This window comes from Strix uralensis, chromosome 3, assembly GCF_047716275.1.
Source record: "Strix uralensis isolate ZFMK-TIS-50842 chromosome 3, bStrUra1, whole genome shotgun sequence".
Taxonomy (NCBI): Eukaryota; Metazoa; Chordata; class Aves; order Strigiformes; family Strigidae; genus Strix; species Strix uralensis.
Window position 1 is genome coordinate 63346249 of NC_133974.1, and position 27211 is coordinate 63373459.

The following is a 27211-nucleotide window of genomic DNA, read 5'->3' on the forward strand; positions in this document are numbered from 1 at the left end:
AAGATGTAAATTATTTTCATACAAGGTAAAACTTGACTTCAATCTTGGTGCAAAGAGAAACTGTTCACCATCTACCTATGGTTCAGTTGTCATCTGTGTGAATTTTGATGTCATGTATGCTATGTGTGGAAGTGGTAGAGTGATATTGTCTGTTGTCTATGTATTTTTCCACTGTTATTAATGTTCTTTCCTTCTATTTTACCCCTGGGAGTCAATGAATCTATGCTCTGGATATAGCTGCAACTACTGTGCATTGCAAGTGGAAGCAGAGATGGAGAGGGTTTCTATCATAACATCATTCTCTAATGCTGTGGTTGCAGAGTGAGAGGTGGGTATTGAAAAGAAATATTTTTACCAGTTAGATAGGAAATGAAATTTCTTCTCCATATAAATGATGTTGGAGCAATTAAATGTGGCCTTATAGAAAAGTTGCTTAAGATGCTACTATGTGACTTGTCTGAATTAGAAAGTTGATCTTAAGAAGCAATGCCAGGAAGTCAGTAGGACCGAGGTAGATTTGTTCTGTGATCCATCCAGACACTTGTCTCACACTGTGCAAGTCCCATCAAGTCAGATTTTACTACCCATGAACCTGCTGTTCTGGTATTTGCACAAAAGATGGCGTATAATTGCTCACTTAAGGCCCAATTCTACTCTGAAATATTTTATTGCTTGCTACAAGAAGTGTGGATTGGTTAACTGCAGACAATTCCTAGATATGTTTTTCTTATCTTTTCAGTGCACTACCTAATCACAGGCTTACTCTAAAACCATACACAAAGCTAAGGATGAGGCAGAAGAAACAAATACATGGGGCAAGACAAAATGGGCTCAATCAATAGTAATCCTCTCCTGAAGATCACCACAAAGACCTCAGAACTGGGAGGTGAAACTCAGAGTTTCACAAAAATTGTGCCCTCCCCTTCTCCATGCTCACTGTTGGTCATATTTTAAGTTAAGGCTGCTTTCATCTAACACTTGTATGTAATTAGAATTTACATAACTTCTGACTTCCATTTAACTAGAAAAATCACATAAAATACATATTTTTCAACCATGTGCTGGCATAGTCAATACATTGCCATAATGGATGAATGTTGTTTAAATTTAAAAAAAGATAAATCAAAGAAATTGGATTAAATTAATGAGATGTTCAAGTTTGCTGATGACAGAAATGAGGTAGATTATTTTTGCATACTAAGTATGGAATAAATAATCCAGCAATACCTGCATAGTTTAAGTATTCTTATTGTAAAGATATGCAAGGGAAACGAAAGAAGACTACCGCAAAATCATATGTTCCACTAAGAAATATAAAGTTTGGTGTGCCAGTAAAATCTGTGCTCATATGTAGTTTCATCTTTGATCACAGAATGAAATAATGTATGAAATAATTTAGCAGAATATGAGAGAAGGCAGTATTTCTATTATTTCCTGAGACAGTTGCTTGGGAAACTTTTAATTTCCAGCCAGTTCAGTTATGTGATTCTTTAACATGGCAAAGCCTAATGGGCCAATTCAGGCTTGCGCTGGAGAGACAGCCCTTCAGATCAAAGGGCAGATAGCTTACAAGCTCTGCAAGCGTAAGATGATCGTTTTGTTGCCAGTCTAATTTACTGAGGCGTAAACTGCTTTGCAGGGCAACATACAGGAGAATACAGAACCTTTATTTATGTCAGGCTGCATGATGCAATTTGCTAGAGTTATCACATTGAGCAAAACATAAAAATTCAAGCCAGAGAACAACAAGCAGTTACTGTCTGCTATCACTCAAGTTAAAAATCAGTGCCCCCATTTAGGTACTGAAGGCTACAAGCTGCCCTTCTGGCTTTCAATCAGTCAGTCTCTTAAACTGGAGTCCCTTTGTATTTTCACACTGGGGTCTTTGGTATTACTAAAGCATTCCACTGTCCAAACGCAGAGTTACCCTTGGCAACAAGTTTTTTTGGAGTTTTTACTTCCTTATCAGAGATTGCCCCGAAACCGAACATGAAGATTAACTAGCAGCTGCTGGTGTGCTCTAATATAGGCCTTTCTTTAATTGAAAAGAGGCTCCCTTTTTCTAAGGAGATCAACAGTGGAAAACTTTGGTGCTTATATAAAAATATGCCCAATGTAACTCTTCTCAGCTAACGTTAAATAATTAAGTTTTTTCTGGCGATATGCTTGGCCTGTGTTCATTAGTCACATCCTAAGTTCAGTGCCAAAAACTTACACAGGGTTGTGATTGAGAAAAATCCATTTTTCCTAAAGGCAAATTAAAGAAAAAAAAAAAAAAAAGTATTACTTTGCAATTTTTGCTCCTATCACAATCTCTTCTCTCCCCTGACCATTTTTGGTGGGACATGTCTCCCCTGATTCATCCATCTGAGAGCTATATATTTAATGCAGGCTGGTTATCTGGGTTCTCTCCTCTGTCAATGGAGAGGGAGAGCCTGAACCATACAGGGGATGCTTGAGCTCATGTATTTCAGACACCTCCTCTCGTATAATACAAATGGCTATTTTTGCCACTGTAAGGTCATTCAAGCAGCTGGCTCAGACCTGTAGATAAATCAAGTTAGATGAGAGGAAGCCCATCTTTGTGGTTGGAAATTTACTGTCTTTAATATGTTGCCCGAGTTTACTTTAGTATTCATGAGGTGTACTTAAGAGATACTGAATTTTGACCACATAGCCTAATCCCCAGCATGGGGCTTCTTCCCCATTTCAGCAGCGCTAAACCTGCTCGCTCCATTCTCATAAGCAGGTTCAAATAATGCACATGAAAGGAGTGCTTTACACAGGAATCCAAACATTTAAAAGCTTACAAAATGCAACCTACTATCCTCCCTTCCAACACCAAATGCCCTCCAAAACTGGGTGCCCCATTAAAAAGTTCTCTTACAGAATCTGAAGTATTTTATGCTCTCGAGCACAGCCACATTACAGTCTCTGCCAGTATTTCTCTGACTATACTAGTTTCAAAAACCCCAGAAAGTTTGGAAGTATAGGAAAATGAGTAATTCTTAGAGAAAATACATGTAGATACAGCTAAATGACCCTACTACCTAATTGTATTTGTTATTTTACATAAACTGTTTTTCCTGCTCTTATTAGTGAAATTCAATGTCTGACATATTTTTGTCTATGGGATTATTACTACTGAAGCCCAGGGAACTACTTTCCCTGAGGAAAACACAGTATATTTCAAAGAAATTAAGAAAATACAGAGGAAAAATTTACAGAGAGTTGAAACTAGCATGGACATGCTGTACACTGAAGCTGAAAAGCTTGATTATGGCACGTCTGGCATGTAGAATATACATACCATTCCTTCACCAGTATATACTGTAAATTTTCAAAAGTTTACACACAGCATTAAACAATTTGTAAGGTGTAGTGGGACACCACAGGTATAGAGAATTTACAGAAAATCTAGAAAGTAGGGGAAATACTGTATCTTAAGGTTTTTTAATTGCAGCAGAAAGAACAGTGGAGCACATGGGAGACCTGCGGTTGATGTGAAGTCAAAGTAATGAATCCTTAGGAGATGCAGTTATATTCTTAGCAATATAATTGAATTAAACTAACAGAAGACTTCGAGTATTGAAACTTAAACTAAATACAGTAATAAAAAAGAGCTGTATCGGTAGATATGTAGAAAGATACATAAGTAGAAAGAGCAGTAAAAACAAGCTTTGAAGATAAAGCAAAAGCTGTATTTATTGAAATACTAGGAGGTGTTCTGCATGAACGTGGAACAAATTTTCACTTTCATGCCACTGGTAAGCATCTGCATGATGCCAGCTCACAGTAAGCAAAAAATAAATTCAGAAAATAGGCAGAAAAAAAGTCATCAACAAATACTCTTACATTCTGTCAAAGTAGAGAGACGTGTCAACACACACATATCCACACACACTGAAAATCATGAAAATCAGACATCTTGAGAGTACAAGAATTAAAGGATTTCAGAAACTCCAGTGTGCTGCCACCGAATCATTTTAAAAAAAAAAAAAAAAAAAAAAAAGAGCAATAAGAGACTTTTAAAACAGGTGATTTACAAGAGGGAGGGTGCTGCAGAGACTCCTCTTCTCAGTGTGTGCTCCTTTGGGTAAGCACCTCTGGCTCCACAAGTGCCCACTCCCAACCCTGGCACGGCAGTAACTGTGCCTGCAAGGGCTCTCCACACCCGGGAGACAGAAACCTTTCCATGCAGAGGTCGGTGCATGGACATGCCTGTGTGCCTGTTCTACCAGTGGATCCCTCCCTCCCTCCCTCTGAGACGTCCTGCCAGAGCAGAGGTCCTTACCCAGGTCCAGTCAGTGAAACCAGAGAACTTACTTTAGGGATGCAATTAAGAGGCACACTCAGGACCAGTCAGAGTAATGATATTTACAGAGAACTGCAAAAATCCTAGCAAGAAATAACCTTAAATCCATCTCTGGAAAGTCTGGGCTAATAAATGGAATGCCTTTTTTTTTTTTTTTTTTTCTAAGAAAGCTCCTTCTGAGAAAGCTCCTGGCTAACTTCCGTATGTGAGAAAAGTAAAAATCCCTATGGCAGTAAGCCTGAGGCATATATCATAGCCTGAAGCTCAAAGCAGCAAAACAGGTCAATGCACACACAGCTGCAGGAGGAGTTTGCATCTAGGCAGTGATGTGCGCTCTCTCACATGAGGAGCAGCCAGGGTCCACCACTCCAGGACCACTGTGGAGCCATCCTGCAAACAGCTGATTTGGAGAAAGATGGTTGCCCGCTATTGCCTCCAGGCAATCCCTCTCATCTGTTCTGCATATTGTTATTTTCAAAATTGACATATTACCCTGGTAATTGGTTCCACTAACAAAAAACACATGGGAGGGAAAACCTGTAGAAGTTTAACAAATTTTCAAGCAGCCACCACCCAGTCAGGTAAGCAGCTTGAAGCTGAGGAGTGATGTACTCCATCAGAGTCACAAAACCAGTTTGGTGCCTGGTATTGGTTGTAATCTGGGTAACTCTTATCATTATTATGCCCAGCTATGAGAAATAATCTTATTTTATTTTACTTCTTAGCAGGCATAATGTTATTATGAGTTATTTCTCCAGGAGTTCCCAGAGACATCAGAGATCTTGTAACAGAAGGCATTGTAGGGACATGTATGAAGACACAGTCTTTTCCCTAGGGAATAAGTTTCAAGAGATATGAAAGAAAAGAAGACTAAAAAGAGAAGTCTTAACTCTGGCTGGGTGCTCCCTTATCACAGTGAACCTCTGTTTTTCATTGGCAAATACAGCATAAGGAGAAATTACTTATCTATGACTTTCTTCTACCTATGAGATGGCCACAAGATTACAATCTTGCACAATTTACATGTCATGCAGTGCAGCTTGATCAAGAACAGTCAATGAAAATATGCTGTTTCTCACTCCCTGAGGTTCTTGGAAAGTAGCCTAAATATTATGTAAAGAGAAAGAAAAGACATAAAGTCTTACATAATTTACCTTCAACTGATTTTGAGATCTTTTATGCTAATTATTTCTTTATCTTGTGCTAACAGAAGAACACAAACGAGCCCGTTGATTCAGTTCAAATCAAAAGCTTGCTCAATAAGCAATCAGGTGGAGGACCATGCCTGAGCTACCCAGAAGGCAAAGGCAGCATACTGGGACACTGGCAAAAAAAGCTGCTCATTGCCCAGAGAGTCATTCAGCTTGGGGGACTTTTTATTCCGTGAGAAGAAAAAATACGAAAGAGGAAAAAGATGTCTTCTGGACATACTCATTACCCAGCATCAGAAATGTTTAACTGGTACAAGCACTGGTCTGGTCCCATGGACCAACGGCCCATTTCCACCTGGGGGACTTCTGTCGTGCTCCTTGTGAACACCATCCTGTTGAGTTTCACCCAAAGGCATTCAGTTCATGAGTTCCATGACTGCTCCATGGCAGTAACCATGACGAAATAACCAAGAATAACTTGAAGATTCACTTCAGAAGTGTGCTTCTCATCCAAACTAAAACACTGCTGTAGACACACTCCAGGACCAAGTTATCACTTACCCAGCTGTTGTACCACTAGATGGTATTTATGAAATACATTTGTAAATGCTTTGAATATGTTCTGCTCGACAACATATAGTTACTGTTTTTTAAAATAATGCATGATCAATGGAAGTTAAAAAATATTTTTTAATTTGGAATCTGGATTCAGAATCTGGCATTCATTAACCAGAGGTGATTAAAAGTCTTGACCTCTACCTTTAATGATAGGTCTAATTTTTTCACAGAGAGTTTCCTTCATGAAAATATTGTGCTTTCCTGATGAAAGTGATATTTTAAAACATACATGATTATAAAGTTCTCAGAGCGATTTTCAAGAAGAAAGGAACAACAGTGAATAGCAAAACAGTATGAAAAAAATTCTGATTGTGGCTGTTGCACCTACTTGAGACTCCAAATCACCAACAGATTTACACATACGCACAGCTAAGCACACACTTCCATGGTGCTGGTGGCACACACTGTCCAACAAGAGCTGCACTGCGCTTCAGTGGTCCACAAAATCATACAGGAAGACACAAATGGCCAGTCAGCTCATGTATACACTGCTTAAGTAGACTGAATTATACCAGAGATGAACGTGTAACATCTTCTAAACTCTTTTTTTTTTTTTCTGTCTGTAAAAATGAGATATGTAGGTTTGTATGAAAATGGTGCTACAGAAGGAATACAGAATCAACATCTATGTAAGCATTTAACTAACACAGACAGTTTGATCAGGCCAAATAATTCCTCTGTCCTCCCCTTTGTGAAGTTCAATCTTTGTTTGCATAGCTAATATCCTCCTGAGTAGCCATAAGCCCCATCCTTTTTGTATCAGTAGGCTTTGGGAAATGTTTAATCAGTTTGCAAGAAAGCATAGATACAATTTCACAACCTTCTATGTGCCATCTAGAAAAGTCATGTATATGAAAATATAAGTTGTGCCCCTGAAAAGAAATGCTATGGAAGGGTTCCTACACAATTCTTCTCTTTTTCTGTAATAATTTTTCTCTCTCTAAACATTTTTTAAGTGGCAAGATGAAATTTGTTTGCTTTTTTGAAGGTGGAAAATAGCTGAGGATGCTAGTCTAATTTTTAACTTTATAAAAAAAAAGAAATTGCTGATTTCAAAATATAATTTCTAAATTATAATGTTCTTTATACATAATTGTAAAAATAAAGAATATAAAACTATTTTGACAAATTAGTGCATTTATGAGCTAAAATAATGTTTTAGTTTCAACCAATTTTTTTTTTTTAAAAAGAGTAATCTTATATGCAGTCAGGCAAAACATTTAAAAAATAAATTCAGAAAATATAAATAATAAATAGTCCCAGATAACTTTTTAGTAGAAAAAGGATATCTACAATTTCCACCAAATTTAACATGGAAGGCATGATTCCAGTACTACCATTTTGAAGTGCTCTCACTTGAAAGCAGAAAGCTGACCTGTATACTGTATTACAAGCAAATTCTGCTTTTCATACAAATCTGTAAAAGTAGCGGTCAAAATTTCAAATGTGATTAAAGATCAAGTACCTGAAGGCAGAAATTTGGACCTTGCAATTCTTCATTCTGATAAAGTACAGAAACCCACAGTATTTCAGAATAACTACAGGTATTTCTCAGACCTACACTGAAGATCACATGTTAAGTTCTCCGAGTTAACTTAAAATTTCAGTCTTAGTGAATGCTGTGACAAATATGACTGATAATAATCCAGAAAATGGAATAGAACTGTATACTTAAAAGTATTCATGGATTCACAGAAAGATAAAAATGAAGGCCAGAGCTATCTCACTGTGCTATCTTAAGCAGTTTAGAACAATTATGATAAGCTATTCTTTTAGGAGATCTTCAGTACATTGCTCCTGAGAAGGAATGTAAGAACCATCTTCCCCCAGCACTCTTAAGTTTTCATTTCCAAACTGAAAGAAAAGTTAACAAATGGGTTATAAACACGTTTATGCATGTGGGTTTTGAAATCACCTTGGATCCCACTGAACCTTGCGTGGATGTTTACACATTTTCATTAATTTTTAAATAAAGTACAACATCCATCTCTTTTTTCATAATATTTGGCTTTTACACAGCCGAAGATAATGGAGTCTGTGTTCACGTGATGTAACAAGGCATAACTGCACTGTGGTCATTGCAAGAGAGGTGAGTGGAATCAAATAAGAACCTGGCCCTTTATTTGAACAAACTTCACCATTCCATTACTTTTTAATCTAAAATTACTCTTTGTTAAAAGAAATTCATTAAATTCCCATATAAAAGTAGAAACTTGATGGTGCATGCTTTTAGAGAATTTTACTTAGTCTTTGCCAGAAATGTTTACAGGCAGAAATAATTGTAAACCTCATTTTCTTAAGGGAGAGAGGATGCAGGAGAAGAGAAAGAATGGGGCTCTGTCACTGTGCATGCTGGTTATCAGGGCACACCAGAGTCAGGTCCTGGGCACATGTACACAATACACTTGACCCATGTTTGTGAAGACAGACAAGAGGGTCTTGTTTTCACTCCAGCAAGTAATGAAACAAATTTTGAAAGTGTAAGAATTGATTTGAAGTGTAATCATTATCTGAGCTCCTCTAAATTTGCTCAGTCTGAATCACTCACCTTTGTCACATGATGCTTTTCATGTTGTACAGGAATCTTAAACATTTGGCACCAATATGTTGTATCCTTGTCTGGTACAGGCACCTGTCTTAATAAAAAGGGCAAGAACACAATATTATAAAAGTCACATTACCCTGTTGCGTAAGTCCAAAGCTTTGGCTACCACCTTATCCCCATCTTCACATAAACCCAAAACCCAGAGTAACTTACGTCTTTGTTTCTCAAGTCAAAGTACGGCAAAGAGGCAGATAAGACTTCTTCTTTCTCAGGATTCAGTAAACGTAAACTCTTTGTACCACGATTCAACCCATGGTAATTTTGACCTGCTTCTCCCATGTCTTTGTGGTGGTAGGCCCATATTACCCGCACTGTGCTCTCCTAAAAAGAAAAAAAAAAAAAAAAACAAAAAAAAAAAGAAAAAAAACCAAAAACAAAACAAAAAAAACCCAAAACCAAATAGTCCATAAGGAATAGGAACAATATCTTCCTTACATAGTTCACGTAATTCCTACAATAGATATGATGTAAGTGTTGCTGTATTTGAACAATGACAATGTACACCAGAGGAGCAGTCATCTACTGACACAATTTTGCCTTTAAAATTAATAATGTTTTATACTCATAGGGTATATCCATTGACGATACGCAGATGTTGAATCTCTCCCTGATAGATTGCTTTATTAATGTCATAAATTTAAATCATATCTGCAAATAACAGAACAAACTCACAAAGAGATAACCAACTAAATACATGAAAAAAAAAATTTCCTAGAGATGTCTTTTATTTGGTCAGAAATCAGCAGGTTTCCCCCCAAAACATTTTCCAGGCTCAGCTCTGTAAAGATGTGGATACCTTCTGTGAACTGCTGTCCTTACATGATAGAGAAGACAGACATTCAATTACAGAACAGATTTACATCTTAAAAATCAATCTGCAGCCACAGCATAGATCAGTTCTCTGTAAACCATTCTCAGATTACAATAATCTCTCTTGAGACAAAGTACTCTAATAAATCCTGAAGTTTCCCAGAATGTTAAATTATACTGAGAATTTGGAGCAGGTGCGAAAACCATAGGTCCATTGACTGCCTGGAAATCTGGTGTTTTATACAGCTGTGGTTTGCTTCCTGCATCTTTCAGCTCCCCATGTTGTTATTATTACGTATATTGTGAAAACATAGATAATGAAAATCGTGTTGAACTAATACAGCAATTCTTCCGAAATGACTAGTAAAGAAGCCAAAGAATAGAAAGCCTTGCAAATGTCTCTAACCTATCTGTCATTTCCAATATAGAAGTAATGAACTTCATATAATTTAAAATTATGTTTAGGAAATAGTACAGCTGTCCCCAGGGTAACAGAATTTACCATTAAAAGTATTTTACCGCGGAAAGAGTTTTATCATAAAACTTTTCAACTTCTTGATTTTGAATAAAGAAATAAAGCAAATATATACTTTAATATATCTGGTCCAAAATTTTAAAAAAGTCTGTCTTTAAGATCAATTACAAGTTAATGTAAGATCTAAAAAGTTTTTCTCAAGTTGGCAACTCTTGAGTGATTGTAACTGTGGGAGATAGGACTTGATGGCCCAGAGGTACCTGTTTCAATCCTGTGTTCACTTGGTGTGTTAGAAATTATAGAACATAATGCATTAAAGTAGAACAAAAAAGAAAGCTGAAATTAAAATATAAGAGCTTAATAAAATTAACACAAGTACTTTACCTGGTTAATTTAAGTTTACCAAACAGATGTTTTAAAAAGTGAATTTCTCTAATTTTGTCCTTTTACTAAAATGAGATTTTAATAACCAGCTTCATAACCACGTATACATTTGGCCTGCATTAATTACTTCATCTCTCTACATATAGGCAGAGCCTCTCACCGTTATGCTCTTGTCATTTGCATCACAAGTGTGCAGTTCTCTGCTAAAAGCCAATATTGTATGTGTACTGTTTTCCATGGCATATTCCAGATGGTAATCCTGTTGAGGGTCCTTTCTTAGTACTCTGTTTTCATCTGTAAAATAATCCTGTTGAAAAAAAAAAAAAAGGTGGCCCATTATGAAAATCTAATACTAAATTAAAAATTAAACTTTATGTCCAATACCGAAGCCCCCTAAAGGCTTAAAAGACATCTTTATGTCAAATGAAGTATCAGAGCTTTGAAATGAAAAATTTGAGGCAGCACTGAATTTTTTTTTATTAAAAATCTCCAAGAAAGCAAGTCTCCTTGATAAGCAGCTTAAAGAGTGTCTTGAGCAACTTTAAGAACACTCTGCCTGTACATAACTGCAGAAACCAGGAAGCCTAATTTATAACAATTCTTGCGAACTTCGGGAGAAATTACAAAGAGAACGAATGTCACTTAATATTCACATCAACGGTATTGTTGTTCCCTCTTTTCCCAATTTCTTTTTTGTTTTTTTCTTCCCCACAAAAAGCAGATCTCTTGAACGAACATAGACTGGAACCAGAAACACTACGGCTCAACTAGCACAAAAAGTACTCAGTTCCTACAAAAGGTGCTGAGTTGGGGTTAGGTTGGGGTTTTGGCGGGGTGGAGCTGTTTGTAAGAATGACACTCCCCCTCTGGGGTTCAGCAGAGGCACAGTACAATGGAGGAGCGGCTGCAGCAATGCCGGGTCATTAACCTCCTCACCCCAAATTCCTGCGGCCCTGCGCAGCTGGGACCCGGCCCTCCCTCTCCTCCCACCCTGGCCACCTGGAAAGGGCTGGCCACCGCCCCAGAGGCACCTCCTCTGGTCGCCCTCCTTTTGAGTTTTAGGCTATTTCTGCCGGGTTTGGGATGGGGAGGAGGGATCTTAACTAATAGTTATATTTCTCATGCCGAACAGGCTACAGGCAGACACCATTAATTGTGTGGTGTCCTTCACAAAACAATGCAGCACTGGCTCTTCCTGGAAGACGTTTACTTCTGTAGCTCTTTGGACCTCACTGACTTTTAGAGAGACTTTATTAATCCATTAAGGGATCATTTAGCATCTGTAATCCTAAACTTAACCCACCTCCTGGAAATCTGTGTGTGTGCAAGAGAGCACATGTATACCAGTCCGAATTCACAAGCTGGTCTGCCTTTTATACATCTACATATAACTGCACACCCAAATATTTCATTAAAGTATATTAATTTGGATGAAAATTTGTATAAAATTATCTGTCATGATGCAGTTTCCAGGAAGAAAAGGGTAAAAAGTTGACTGATTTTTAGCAGTATGAAAATATTCAGATTTAATTGTCTTGCCAAAACTACTGAAACAGTTTGGATTTTTTCAGTTGTGGAACAAATCTAAATTTCAAAAATGTTGAAAGGTACTGAAAAGAGTCCTTCTTTTCCTGTCAGCACTTCTCACGACTACAAATGAATGAGTACATATGTTAAAGAATACACACATGGAAAAATAATCACCAAAAAACAGCAAAAGAGGTTTCTGGGACCTGAAATTGTATGCTGGAAGAAAGGGAACTGATGAGTTCTGTTTGTTCAGAGAAAGAATTTGGGATTTGCTTTTTAGAGGAAAAAAATGGGCCTGTTCTGGGATGGTACTTGAAGATGGGTACTTATGGGACCAAAATGCTCCACTTTAACCCTGCATCAGAGCTTGGAAAGACGCACTGTACATCTATAAGCGATACCATCCCTGCTCTGAAAACACTCCTCTATGGAATCTGTTTCCATCTTAAAAATAGTAAGGGCTCGTCTGGATGAGAAACTTAATCTTGTTAAAGATGCTTTTTTACTGAAGTGTGATATATTTGCTGAAATGTTACATTAAATTGGAGGAAGGTACCCTTGTATTAGAATAAGCACCCACACATTGAATTATTGAGGAATACAAATTCAAGAATAGCTTTTCCTCATGTGAACAGGTTGAAAGTCTTTGCCTGAAACTGCTGTGAAGGAAAGCTCAGAAATGAGAAACAAAGTTAGATGTGCACTTAAATATTTTGCTGGTGAACTTCCCCATTTCTTAGCAAGTCTCTAGAGGACACAGCTGTAACCAAAAAGACCTCTTGAGGTATAGCCTTGACTTCCATGAGCCTGCAGGGAAAATGCAAAAATAACTAGAAGAAGTTGTGTAATTAAGGTATTAGTTCAGATGTGCCTCGATAATGTGATTGTCAGTGTAATTATTTCACTCGCCTGGATGACAGTCAAAGACAGGTCACAGCTCTGGCTCACTGTGTGGGGCTTGTTTCGTGGCTGCTGGCAAATGCTTTGGGGAAGGTGGTCTCAAAGCCCAGGCCCCAGGATAGGACCATGCAGCTCCCCACGGGGGGAGAGCTGCGTTGGAGAGCTGAATTGTTGGAGAGCTGCGTTGGGCACTTGCAGACCTGCCTGCCCGAACGCTCGCTGCCTAGCCCTGCTGTTAAACACTGAACAACATCTTGCTCAGTGACTCACTTTAAATTATTTTGTGGGTAGATGCTAATCTGACCAACTAATGTTAATCTTTCCCATGTGAAAATTTCTGTGAAGTAATGAATTCCTTGTCTCTACTTACTTCCTCTGCCTGATACATGCCACCTTGAAACAGCCTTGAATATCGGGGTGCTGAGAATATCTGAGAAGCAAATGTATGTGGTGCCCATGAAGACAAAGATGGCGATTTATTCCCTAAATCCTACAACTCCAGAGTGCAGTGGGACTGCCCTGGAGGAATCAAGTGTGAGTACACTTGCCAGGAGTTAAAGAACTGACTCTATTACTATTTTTATCTCCTTTGTTGAAAATTATCCAGATGTTCATCACAAAAATAAAATCAAATAATGTAACAAAAAAATTTCTGAACAGCTCAGAATTTCATTGCTCAGCCTCTCACATGAAAACAGTTTGTTTACCAGTTTTAAAACAAAATAAGGCCACATTTCCAAGGAAACATACTGATCTCTTTCTGTTCACAGAGGAGATTTTAAGTCAAACTGCACATACTGTGCTCAATTTATTCATCAGAGCTTAAAAGTCTTTAAGGCATGTGTTTGTGTATAAAACGTAATGAACAAGATGAGGTCATCAAAAATGAAGACACACTGTCAAACTGTGATGCCACATCCATCTCAGCAGCATCTTGGGAAAGTAAGAAAAAGTTAGTTGTAGATATATCCTTATAGATATATGTCTGTATCTTTATACATCTTCTATGCTTCCTTTCAGAGTAGAAAAATAAGAATAAATTAAAGTTCTGCTCCTATGGTACAAACACAATCAATCAAAACCACCACATCTGGACAGCCTCCACTCCATCTAAGTCCTTGTATCTAGTCAAAGGAGAAAGCTGGGTACCTCTGAAGGCCTTTGAAAAGTGACTTATAAGGCCAGAGGACAGCATGGAGGAGGGATCCACCAGATGGCAGAGAGTGGACGTTCGGCATCTGGGCTTCAGCTGAACTGAGGATATCTAAATACAGTTCAAAACTCTCTCAGAGGCAAACAACTGTAACACAAAACTCACCTAAATTCGTAAGTTTCACTCATTTAATTCTGTAGAGAAAGGAGTGAGACATTTTCATCAGCAGAATTACAGTGCTTCAATATCTATCACAGATAGTCTGAAATGTGTCTTGTATTGAACCAGTTTATTCTTCCTACCAGGTAGGAGAAGGCTCTAACATGGTGACCTCTTTTACACAGATTTGGTTTTGCCATCCCATACAGTTAGCTAGAAAACCTGTGTCTTTTGTAGGATAGATTATACTGATACAAGTCCCCCTGAATTTCATGGAGTCCCACAGAGTTCTACAATAATTATCAAGTCCTTAAAACTGAATTTCTGAAACACCCACAAGCACAAACCTGACAACATGAATTTATGTACTGATTCAGCACTCGCATACAGATTCTTTGGGTTTTTTTATACACACAAAAGTATATATCATATATTAAATGAAGATAAAGTTTTCAAGTTTCACATCAGCTTTGCAGAAGTGTAAGCATTACAGAAAGAGAAAATAAGGCTGAAACGACTATATTTTTCTAGTATGAATAACTTTTTTTGGTTAAATAATAAATGTTTAAAACAAAGTTTCAGAAGTGTTATTGTTCATGCTACATAATAATCAATACGCTATTTTTATTTCAGAATTTGTTTATGTAAACTGTTTACATGTGAAACATTGAAAGTTCCTGCACTCTCTTTGATAATATTGCATAAAATGGCATTTTAGACTCTGGACTAAGTTGTGTGATCCATCAAATAATTAGGTATCTCCTTCCTCATGTTACCTAGAAGTTGAAACAACATATGGAAAATGAAAAATATTCCTGACAGTACAAGTTATTTTATGTTCTTTTCCAGATGCGAAGCCAATCATGTTATCCTGTTTTTCAGATCCATTAACCTCTCTCTTTCTTAAAAAAACAAATGTTCTGCAGCATATATGGTTTCTGATTGCTGCTCTACAAACAGTCAGGGAGAATAATTTCTTAAGGATGTGAAAAGAGGCTCGTTTCTCCTCTGAGAACATAAGCACAGCTGCAGAGGGAAGCCTGACCCCACAAGCACCACCAGCTGTCATCGCAGACTTGAACAGGTGTTTATGGGACTCTCTCCCCACATCTTTACAATGTGCAAGATTGTTTTGTTTATGATATGCATTTCCCATCATAAATTATATACAGCACCTTTCAACCTCAAGGATATTAAAATAACTCTCAAACTGTGGTCCCATCCAGCAATCGCCTTGTGGGCTCGGCTTGTGAGCAGCTCTGCCGCTGTGATTTATACATGCTGTCCTTCTCTAACCAGGAGATCGCTGTCATTTCAGCAGCGATTTAACACTTACAATTGAGTAAAGGGAAAAGCCAGGAATGGGAAATGAGGGAAAAACAAGCTATGTTGAAACTAGTCCTCACCTGTGGTCTGTAGCCAACCCATGGAGTTTTGAACATTCCCAAACTACCCAAACTGACGTCTAAGACCAGGGCTGAAGACAAGTTTGGCAAAGGAATCAGGAAGCTGTAACCAAGATGAAAGTTGGTGCAGGAGAGCATCTATCTGAGTATAAATAAGATGGATAAATTGCTACAGTATGCAAAAGATCTGAACCAAAATGTTTGTTTGAAATAAGCACCAAGCTATGCCTTTCTGGGTTTCCAAAAAAATAACTGTGGTTAACATTTCTCTTTTTTATTGTTGCATTCAGTTTAGATGGAATCCTGCTGCTCATGGTTCCAGCGCACACTGGATGTTACCACCAAAAAGAAGCTGGTTTTACATTGTATTTGGCAAGAAGCAAACAGACCATGAGTTTACAAATAAGCAAACCAAACTTTTTTGCAACCTCAAATAAATTTCAGCTTGAGTTTCAGGCAAAGATCTCACTATGCTCTTATGTTAGGGAAAACCAGAGCCCACCCACAGAAAACTAACACAAAGCAGGAGTCTGAAAGCATCACTGCTCCTTATGAGAACACCTTGAGAGCATTCCAGTTGACTGATCCAGTCTTGGGACTGGCCCCAAATGAAAAAATATCCACAGAAATGGTACAGTGACAGCAATCAAGTGATTGCAAGAAGTTCCTAAAGTAGCTGGGATCAGTAAGTTCAGCTGCTGCCCTATGAGCAGTCTGTTTGTAATTAATTTACCAATTTATTTATTTTTTTTACCTACACAGCAGTTTAGCATGAAGTCATTGATAGGAAGCCTGGATCTCACTCATGCGGGCAGTCTCAAGAAGCTGCACACAATTCCTGGTACAATTCCAATTAAACTGGCTGAATTACACAGGAGTAAATGCAGATTATTTACTCCAGGTGTACTACTAACTTTGACAAGGATATAAAACTTTTATCTGTAACAAATAATTGTGGGTGTGTCTGCAATTTAAATGCAGACATACACATATACACAGACACACATTTTCCACTTGTATATTTACATAAACAGATAATGCATGTATGTGTGTGTACACACACATATATTTCCTTTGCAAAAAGAGGATGTGTATTTTTTATACATGAAACACAATTATTTACTTAGAGACATGTCTTTCCTCATTCAGATTATAAGTCATTTGAATACACTTCAGTGTATTTCTTATATCTAGTTAAATTTTGCCCAGGGCGGCTTCCCAGTAGCCTACAGCCAGCAGCGACACCCCTTGGTTTCTGTGGTGTTCCTGGGAGCTGTGAAAACATCACTTTCTCCACACACAAATGAAGAACACTGAAATGTGGAAAGCACTCTGACTTACCACACAAAGGTGTAAGGAGCACAAGCAGTTAGAAGTTGAAATACGACATCGCTTATCGGCATGGATAATTTGACTTAGCAGCAGAGTCCCAAGGACCTATCTGAGTCTTTACATCAAGAATAAATGTTGATTTAAGAGGTTATATCCCAGTTATACAGAAGCTATAAAGCTAGATTAAAGGCTGTCCTAACACAAACAGACTAGACAAAACATGTAGCAAAGTATTTTAAGGGAAAGAAAATCTGTAAGTAGGAGATACTGCACAATCCAATCTTACAACTGCACTTTATCACAAGGAACATTCCTTACACAGAAGCCACATTTAACCAGTACAAGTTTTCTTGTTTTAATTACTTTAATTACTTAAATTATGAGGAAGTTTTAAGGGATTTTCAAGCACCACTATTAGTGATACTTGTTCCCAAAATTTCTGTATGTGCCTTAGAAAATCTCACCTCTTCCCTCTCCTACTTCTAAGATACTTGTTTATAATGAGAATTAAATAATTCCCCCATTATTTTAAGCCTTTGCATCACTCATGGTGGCTACATTTCCGTGCTGCCCCAGGTACCTATTTTTGTTGAGCTGTAAGAAAATTTCCTTTTCTTGGTGTTTCCAAAATCCAAAGGACAAGAAAAATACCATAAAGAACAAAAAGCTCTTGCAAAACAGCCCCCCAAAGCCTGCAAAATACAAGAGCTACAGAATTCTTCTCATCTTTTGTTCACCAACTGTTGCTTCCTTGTCCTAACTATTGTACCTCTGAAAGGGAACTACAAAGCACCCAGCCAGTGGAGATGTACACTGGAGTGTCTCTTTATGCCCCACACCGAAGCCAAGAGGGACTCATTAGTCATCTGGAGATTTTGCCCCAATGCCCAAAGGCATGAAATACCTCCAACAAAGCACCAACTGAGATATGTCAGTGTGGCACTCACTTTGCATCTCTCTCTTGGTGCCTTTCAAGTTGTTTTCTAAACACTTCTTTTGTTGCTGTTGGCATGAGTGCACTTAAAAGCAGCATATCGTTAAGTACAGAGAATGCTCACTGTTTTCTGTCCTTTAAAATCTCTTCCAAGTACTTCCCTATGAGCAATTAAGCTAACTCTATGGGATACATTTGATAACAGATATTCTTTAGTTTGGGTGACAGTTAACAAGCAAGGCTGTAATGAATAATAAAGTGCTTTTTAGTGACACACAGTCCCTATTCACCCTGAGCAGGGACTATTTTTGTGCAAGTTCAACAGAAGATTCTAACAATGCAACCCTCTTGTATAACTTGCACAAAATAGGCATTCATCAAGGAGGATTACTGTCCCCAAAATGGGGCTCTCAGCAGCTACGTGCTGTGGGTGGGGATGCACAATTCCAGACAGGGGTGGAGACCAAGGAAAAGGCATGGGTCTAGCATGAAAATGCATGCTGTGTCAATTCATAAGCACAAAAGAGATGCATTTAAAAAACATTAAATAAATAAAGAGGAAAAAAACTAGATGCAAAAGCTAAGGCTGCCCCAAAAACTTTCACAAAGAGTGTCACGTGCTGCAAGTGACCATGACAATATTTCAAGGTAACATTTTCCTAATTATGAACTCTCCTTCTGAGTCCACCCCCTCCCTATAGAGACAAAGGCAGCTTCCAGCTTTCCAACATCAACCCCCATTAGTATCTTTTACTTGTTCTCAAACATGCTCACCCAAACCCCATGTAATACGCCGCTCTGTCACCACATGGCTCTCAGTAACATGAAGGAATAATTTGTTCACTCGTCTTCCTCTTTTTCTCCTTCTGCTTTGTAGAGGTGCCTCCCTCACAACAATAAATATCTATGTATGTATATATGTATTCATGTTATGTCCTCTACATCCTCTGAAAATACATCTAGGTTCCCATTCCAAATACTGAACTTCTGAAATGTTAGGATAGTAAATATGTAATTCTCCGATCATTCAAATGCTCTCCAGAAAACTACGCTGGTATACCATGAAGGTTCGTTCTTCTCTCATGACATTGTAACACTTTTCACCTTGATATATTTAGAGAGAACTAAACCTCAGACTTTCAAATCATTTTAGTCTTTACTTATACCAGACAGCCTTTTAACTTAAATACAGCTCAAACATGGAAAAGCAAACCAAAACAAATAACTCAAGTTCAGGATACACCTAAAAACTGAGAAAGTAAAACCCAATCTCAGACATCCAGAACTTTGAGTCACCAGATTTTTTCAAGGCAGGCACTGTCTGCCTGCAAGCATCTACTTGCTCTGAGAGGATGAAGAATAAATGCCAGAGGAAATGTTCTCTCTCTTCTCTGAAAACTATCTGGAGGTTTTCCTCTACCTCGATACACGGATCTTCCACAGACTAAGGAGTATCTGCTTTTACCTTTACTGACGGCTGTGGTCTAACTACATTTACATGTTTGCTCCCAGAAGAGGACTCTTCCCTTCTGAGAACACTTTCTATTTTTAAAAGAGGAGAGAGAATTTAAGGGGGGGAAAGAGGCTAAAATCTCCCAAGAGACTAGCAATTTCAATGCCCACTTGAAAGGCTACAAAGGTGTTTCAGAACATCTTCTGAAAATCAGGCCACTAACAAGCATCTCAAAACTTTCAAAGAAACCAAAAAATGACCCTCCTAAGAGTTTAGACCACGATGCACATTTTCCAACTGATGATCATGGAATAAAAACATATTTCTAAAACCAAAAAGAAAAGTAAGTTCTTTCATTATAGGGTGTACATATTTTATAGAGTGCAGCTAGGCATAAAACCACATACTTTCAAGGACACTATCTATGAAAAATTCCTTTTCAGTAGTCAATAATGTAAATGATGATGATATATACTTAACACAGAATGTGTTTTTAAAATATTAACTTTGTGTCCAGTAAAGGGAAGAATTAGATATTATTGAAATAGCATTCTAGAACATTTTATAGCAATTCCTGCTGAGTGGCCAGAAAAAGCCTTTGGACAAATTTTGTTCCTTCATTGTCTTTGTTTCTGGCCTTTCCTTGTTGGTGTAAGTATGGAAATATTTTAACAGAACAACTTCTTAAAAGACCTCAGTCCAGTTTTAAAGAAACCTTGCTGCCTGGAACTGAAGAAGGAATTGGAATGGAGAAAACCTCATGTTACAAGCCAGTTTAAGGCAAGTATTTATTCCGTGTCTTACCTACTCAAAAGTGCAACAAAATAACTCATAGCACTTAGCGTAGCAGATGTTTATGTGCTAAATCAGTGTTTCAGGAAAAATATCAGGTGTTCTGTAACAGGAGGCACTTGCTACAGTCCTTCCCTCTTCTATCTCAGTTATATTTGTCATGGGATGCCAGTGAATAAAATCTTTGGAATAAGAATAGAATTTGTATGGGGCCACTTTTAAAAGATGCTGAAAACCTGCGAGGGATACTGAAAAGAGCCACAAAAGTGCTTTGAGTGCTGGGGAAAATGTCCTGAGTAGGATGCTTAAAGAGCTCGATCCGTTTATTTCATGAAAAAGAAAATTGAGGAGTGACTTGATTACGGCATATAAATAACTTTATGGAGGTGGGATGGTGGGGGGAGTAGAGTTTTTAATATAGTAGAGAAAATACATAGCTGGAACCTGAGCCCAAACTAATACTGGAAATCAGGAACAGCACAGACTCACCATTGCCACAAACGATCAAGCGATGCATCCTCCATCACTGGATGTCTTTACACTAGATTTGGATGCCTTTCTAAAAGGCTTGCTTTACCCTAACAGGATCTATGAACTAACCAAGCACAAAGTTTGAATTTCTTTATTGTCTGAAGTGTAAGGCTCCAGAAAGACTCACATTCTGTGAGCTAAGAGCTCATTGCTCAATGAACAGAATAGGGTTTTTTATTATTAGTGTTTTATTTAGACTGAGGTTTTCAGAAAATTGATCTTAATTTTGAAATACGAAGAAAAAATATCCTGAAAATCATCAGTCTGAACTTAGGTAAGACAAATACTTGCCTGAACTTCATATTGAAAAACTAACAGGAAAAAAGGGAAAGAAAAAAAAAAAAAGGTGGGGAGGGATTTTTATGCTAAAAGCTCCCTATTTCTGGAAAAGTTTTGATTTGATAAAATCTTAATAGTAGGGAGAACATATTAAGCATTTAGTTTTCTTATGGTGAAATGTTAATAAAAATCTGTATTCTTAAAGAAAAAGCTCTCAAAATTTAAGCAGCAGCTTCAAAGATCAACTAGCTCTAACACAATGAAGAAAAGACGAACAACTCCTAGACTGTGCTCTTAGCAACTGGGTGTTACTCTGCTCTTAAATTGCCTCTCTAAAAGTTATTATTCAGACAACCGGGGGTGACAAGATGCGATGCCGGGCCTGATTCCCCTTTCACTCACCCGTGGGACGAGCTGTCCCTACTCCCCCAGCTCCAGAGCAGCTCCTCTAGGCTGGATCTCAGGTCGCTGAGTGGGGACGGAAGGTGTGGGTCCCTTCCCCTCTCACGTCTCCTCCTACCCCACCGGCCACCGGTGCCTCTTGGAGGGGACCCTTGGCTGGAAGCACCGGCGGAGCCTATGGCCCACACGCCTGTTCCCAGCCGTAGCCCCGGCTGTAGACAACTACAGGAACACACCTAGAGAACTACACCCGTATGGTCGGGCTCCTCTGAGGTTGCTTTGCCAGACCAAGGAGAAGCACCAGGAGCCCCAGTGGTTACTCTGTAACTATCTGGGTCAAAACTCCTCCAGGTGAGGAGAGGAGGAACACCAAGGACAGGAGCAGCACCGGCTGTGCCCCAGCAGGCGAGGGCGGCAGCAGGCTGGGCAGCTGGTGGGATCGTGCCCTCACGGCAGTGGGGTGACAAAGAGGAAGCTCGGGCGGCACCAGGACGGCCAAGCTCGGTCACTTGTTGGCAGGTGAGGGGAAAGGTGCCGCACCTCGCCACGAGGGGACTCCGCCATCCCTCCCCGCTCCCCCTCGGGTCTAGGCTCGGGGTCCGGCAGGGAGAGAGGAGAGAGAAAAGGGCTGTTGCATTTTCTGGGTAAGGAGGAAGGAAACCTGACACCTTTGCCGAAACCCATGGGGAAGTTTAGAGAGGAGGCTGGCAGGGAGCGGACCGAAAAGGAAGAGCTCCTCCGGGAGGAGAAGAACGCAGAACAATAGGGATAACCCAAAAGCTGGAAGTTAGAAGCAAAGAGGTACGGAGATGAGGGGCGAGGAGGCTGCAAAAGGAAGAGGAGCAGCGAAAGAGGGGCGTCCCGAGAAAGAAACGGCAGGGGAAGGCGGACGGATAAAGAGGACCCGGGGCGCGGGGCGGGATGCCGGGAGCGGGGTGCCGCGGCCGGCGGGCAGGGAAGGAGCCGGGCCTTACCTGCAGGTAGGGCTGGCCCCTCTCCACGCCCCCCACCACGATGTCGGCTGAGGCCATGCCGCCGCTGGCCGAGAGCCCGAAGCCCACGTAGCCGCGGGTGCGCACCTCCAGGCGGAAGGCGAGGGCGCTGCCGCGGCGGCCCCAGCGCAGGCGGTACGCGGCCGCGCCGTCCAGCACCGCGCTGTGCGGGTACCTCGGCGGCGGCGGCCCGGCGGCGGCGGCGGCCCACAGCAGCCCGCCCAGCACCAGCGCCCAGGGGCGCAGCCGCCGCATCCTCCCGCCGCGCACCGGCGGCCGCCCGTGGCTCTGCCTGCGCCCGGGCGTGTGCGTGTCTGCCGCCCGTGAGTGTCTGGCTGCGCGTGTGTGTGCGCGGAGAGGGGGGGCCGGGTGCCCCGGTCACCCCGCCCCCGCTGCGGGCGGCCCCGTGCCGGCCGGCCCCGTCGGGGCAGCGCGCCCTCGGCAGCCGCTTTGTTCGCTCCCCGCCCCGGCCCGGCGCTGGCGGCCGCCCCCGGTTTCCCCGCGCCGCCCGTCGGGCCGAGCCGGGCCGGGCCGGGCCCCCGTCGCGCCGGCAGCACCTGCTGTGCCCTCGCCGCGGCCGCCGGGCTCCCGCGGGGGCTTCCTGCGGAGGCGCTCGCAGCTCGCCTTGACGGGAGAAAACCCTCCTCCGGACGGGGGAAGATGCTGGCGGGGGCCCCACCGGCCCCGCGGAAGCTTTCACTCCGGTGGAAGAAGCCCGCGGGAGGACGCCGCGACTTCCCAGCTCGCGGCCCCTCTTCGCTTACTGTGAGAGCGGGGTGCCGCGGGCGGGCGGGCGGCTGAGCCCCCGGCGGGAGAGATATTTTTGCTCTGTCAGTGGGAAATGGGGAGTCGCAGAGCTCAACCCCCCACCCGCGTCCCTTGGCACCCCCGTCCCCGGTGCCACCATCGCTCGGCCACGCGGTCCCCGACGCGCTCGTAACGGCCGCGGCGTCCACCCCCCCCTCCGGGCACCGCCAGCCCCACCGCCATGGCGGCAGGAAAGCGGGGATCAGAAAGATGCTTCGGGAGGAATGATCCCCACTCCCCTGCAAATCTAGATGGAAAGGAGAAACAGCATAGCACCCAAAACGGGAAAGTCATGCTCCACAAGAAGTCGTATTGGCCCTTGAAAGCTTCGAGCCATGCGAAATAGGTTTTAAAATGAAGTTATGCTGTTTGAAGCGTGTTTTGTTCATGTTTAAACGAAAAAGAGCCTAGCACTCAACAGAAATTAGACATTAATCCTATGAAAACCAATCAAACTAGTACATAAGGGAAATTGGCAATGCTTCCTTTTTAGGCTTTTGCATGAAAATATTTCACAAGTATCACTGGGGCTTCCAGAATATCACCACCTACTGTGATGTGAGGAATCCATCAAACTACAAAACAATTTCTAGAAAAGAAAACGCTTAAAAAATGATAAGTACCAAAAATTACTTTCACCTAAAACATCATAAGAAATGAGAGAAAAACAATAATTAGGTACTGGTGAAATGAAAATAATTTTTAAAGGGAATAGATTAGCCTGACTTTTCTTCCAATTATAGCAGTAACTTCAAAGGTACAAACTCAGATGAATGACAAAATAGAAAATGGCGACATGGTGGGTGGTTAGATTCTCTTTTAAAAATTTCCTAACACCTACAAGTGGATGTGGATTAATTTAAAGAGAAATTGCAAGTGCACGATATCTCTCAAGGCCGAAGTTGTGACCTCAGAACTCAACTGGGGGGACGCAACCTTCGTAAAATTGTGTGTTAAAGAAGGGATCCTTAGGAATCTTAGGATCCTTAAAGGATCCTTAGGAAGAATATGTTTATGTTTTCTGGGGGCAGGGACAAAGAAGGAATGAAGGATGTTTCTTAAAATTAGCTTTTTTCTTCATTTTCTTGTAAGACTGTATACTCTGTTCTTACATAACAGAAACCCTGAGACAAAGTTTCAATCATGTCAACATGACCAGCTCACACAACACCTTCACTCTCAGAAAGAATGATTGAATTACACATCTGGTAGGAGAATTGCTGCCTTTCAACCACAACAGTGGTCACTGAAGTCTAACTAGTGCTTCCTATAACATGCACAGTACAAGTGTTCATACAAAATAATGGAAAATACTCACTTTAAAGTACTGCATCATGTCTCAGTTTGGGAAGGATGGTACTGATAACATTTTAGAAGCCTCTACACAACATGGGATATTGTTATATAGGGAAGGATGATGGAATACCCCATACAGCATGCTATGCTGTACAGCACAGCAAGCAGAAATAGGATTCCCCAGCCAGCTTGGATGCAGGTGCCATGAGGGAAGGAGAGCTGGAAGTATGTGTGCACCTCAGAGGCTGTTGTCAGTAAGAGCTGCACACCTTCCCTTCCTCTATCCAGCTCCCTGCTCCTCTTGCTGCAAACAGGCACAGACAGAAAACTGAAAAACAGGCTCTAATGAACTCAAACTTGGGGTCGGCTGAGATCATTCCAGTAATTCAGCCAAAAGCCAAAGCAGCAGGATCATCTAGTGACTTGGACAAACTGCAGTACCTCAGAAAAGCCAGAGGTTTGTTATAGTGGGTCTGGTAAAAGGGCTGACACTCACTGGTGTTTCTGGTGAGCTGCAGGGGCCTTGGAGGGTGAACAGCCCCTGCACAGCCCGGCATGCGAGTGTCCTGTGCCAGCAGAGCCTGGCCAGGATGTCACTCTTTCACGGCTCTGGAGCTAACCCCAGATTGCTCCCTGCCTTTATTTTCTTTTGTGGAGAAAAATGACATTTTGGAGGCTGAGAGCTGGAATGGAAACAATACTCGAGTTCTTGAAATCTCCTGTGGGACTGAATGATCTTCTCTTTGCACAGCTCGAAGGTCAGTCTGCTGCTCCTCAGCAGCTCTGAAGCCCTTATTCCCAAAGTCCTTGTGACTCTTTACCAAAACCTGGGAGTGCTGATAACCTGTCTTTCAGCAATGGAGCTGAACTCAGCAGCACTGCTCACCCCATCACACTGCCCATGTTTAGACTAGTAGAAGTGCAGGAATAGCAGACTTATTGCTTTCCAATCTCCAGCAGATATTTTTCCATTAAAACATACCATCCAAATGGTTTTGTAGAACTACACACTTGATCTACACATACTGTGACAAAACCAACCTTTTTCAACTTGCTGCTATTTATAATCCCAAGAACAATACTCATGTAATAAAACTTTCCTAGTACAGTTACAAGCAGCACTTTGTGGGCAGAGTAGTACAATTCCCAAAACTCATATTAAGAGACTTTGATGACTTCACCAAAAATTTTTTGCATCATTAAGAGACCAAACTTATGAAGAAAACACAGTCTAAATCTGAGCCTTGGACTAGAAGTAATTCTGCTGGCAGGAGCACAGGGCAACATCAGATTACCACCTTCGCATGGCTGAACTCAATCCCACCACTTCTCTTCTTGAGGAAGGCACTCACCTAACCAAGCACAGAAAGATTAAGCAAGTGTTTTGCTTTTTAAAATCTCTTACTACCATTACTGAAGATGATCTTGCCAACTGCTCACTCACACCATTGCGCAGCATGGTTCATATACTAAAGCACTGATTAAAATATGGCACCTTCTTGTTCATATTACAAATATTTAAGAAAAAAAGCACACGATCTATAAAGCATTGAAAATTTACTAAAAACATAGACATCTTTTGATACAAACCAGTGTACTTTGTTGTAGGAGACACTCCACCCACCAATTCCCAAAGCTGTAAGGAAAGAAAGAACATGGTACAGCTGAAACAACAACCTGTGACTATCCAGAAGAAAGCTGGCCCTCAGCTAGTGAGCTAGTTAAGCTGTGTAAGAAACAAATCTTAAAAATTGCTTGGAGCTGACAGTGACACTGGGTTTCATCCAGAGCAACAACATGACTGTCTCCCTCGAACACACCACTTACCTAAAAATACTCCTGCACCAGACACCCCTTGTCTGATTAGTATAGAAACATTTGAAACCATCTGTGTAAGGATCCTCTCAGTCCTGCAAGAAATGCATACAAATACATTACATACAAACGCATCACCAGGTACCTGTGAGTAATGCTGCGAAGAGCAGTACATAGCAATTACTGTAAAGAAAATCTGCTGTGAAACATATACAAAAAGCATTTAAACTGTGTATGCCCTGTGTGACAGATAGATAGATGGGCAGACAGGTAGAATTGTAATTACATGTGTATTAACTTAGCAAAGATATATATGGAGTATAAGTAACCATTTTAAAATAGTACTTATACCTACAGGTACATATGTTAAAAGGTATCCGTCTTCAGGGAACATCAGCGCCAGAACAGATACACTCAGTAAAAAGTAAAAACATTGAGATTGGGTTAAATTCAAATGAAGGGGAATGAATTCTTCCCCACACCTGAGGAGATACAAGCGGGTAGAAATGCCATTGCTGAGGTATCCCCTTGTGGCACTTGCTGGGAATCAGCTCCCAGCATTACACTGCATGACTGACTGCGGCTAAGTGCCTCCTTTCGCAGAGGTACTTGTAAAAGAAGGGAAAAGACAACAACCACAAGCAAGAGAAATGAGAGACTCTTTGCTGTAAAGCTTGTAGGCTTTTCCAACTGGTCTAATAAAACTCTTGCCCTACAATTTTCTCTCCCAAGAGAAGTAGTTTTTATGAACTTGAGTCAAGGTATTTGGAAATTTGGCAATGTCTGCAGAAACCAGCCTGACAGTGTGGAAAAGAAAGCTAAATCATTCTGCTAGTGCCCCAAGCACAGGATTGGGAAAATAATTTTTTTCTAACATTGATTTTATTTTTCTGTCCTCAGGCAAGTCGTTTAAAACATCAACAAACATGAGTCCAAACTCATCATAAGAATAGCTAAAAGCATACTGGTCTTTATTTATACTAGTTTGAGATTAACAGAGCATTTAAAACATAGGTTGCAGGTATCACAGCAGAGCTCCCAAACTGTCCTAATTTGAGCCAAGGTCAGGCTG

General features: G+C 40.6%; 1 protein-coding gene across 3 annotated transcripts in view; it reads right to left on the reverse strand.

Moving 5' to 3' along the window:
* The window catches only part of MOXD1 (monooxygenase DBH like 1), a 55417-nt gene extending 29202 nt beyond the window's left edge, over positions 1–26215 (reverse strand). The window contains exons 1-4 of one of the 3 annotated variants that reach the window (XM_074864775.1): positions 26152–26215; positions 10519–10665; positions 8843–9010; positions 8633–8716 (exon numbers count right to left, since the gene is read on the reverse strand). In XM_074864775.1, the coding sequence (XP_074720876.1) occupies positions 8633–8716; positions 8843–9010; positions 10519–10596 (330 nt within the window). In that variant the 5' untranslated portion in view covers positions 10597–10665; positions 26152–26215. Of the gene's footprint in view, positions 1–8632; positions 8717–8842; positions 9011–10518; positions 10666–15506; positions 15570–22203; positions 22547–26151 lie in introns of those variants that run through there. The other 2 variants (XM_074864772.1, XM_074864773.1) reach the window with 2 other exon arrangements.
* Positions 26216–27211: the final 996 nt, after the last annotated feature.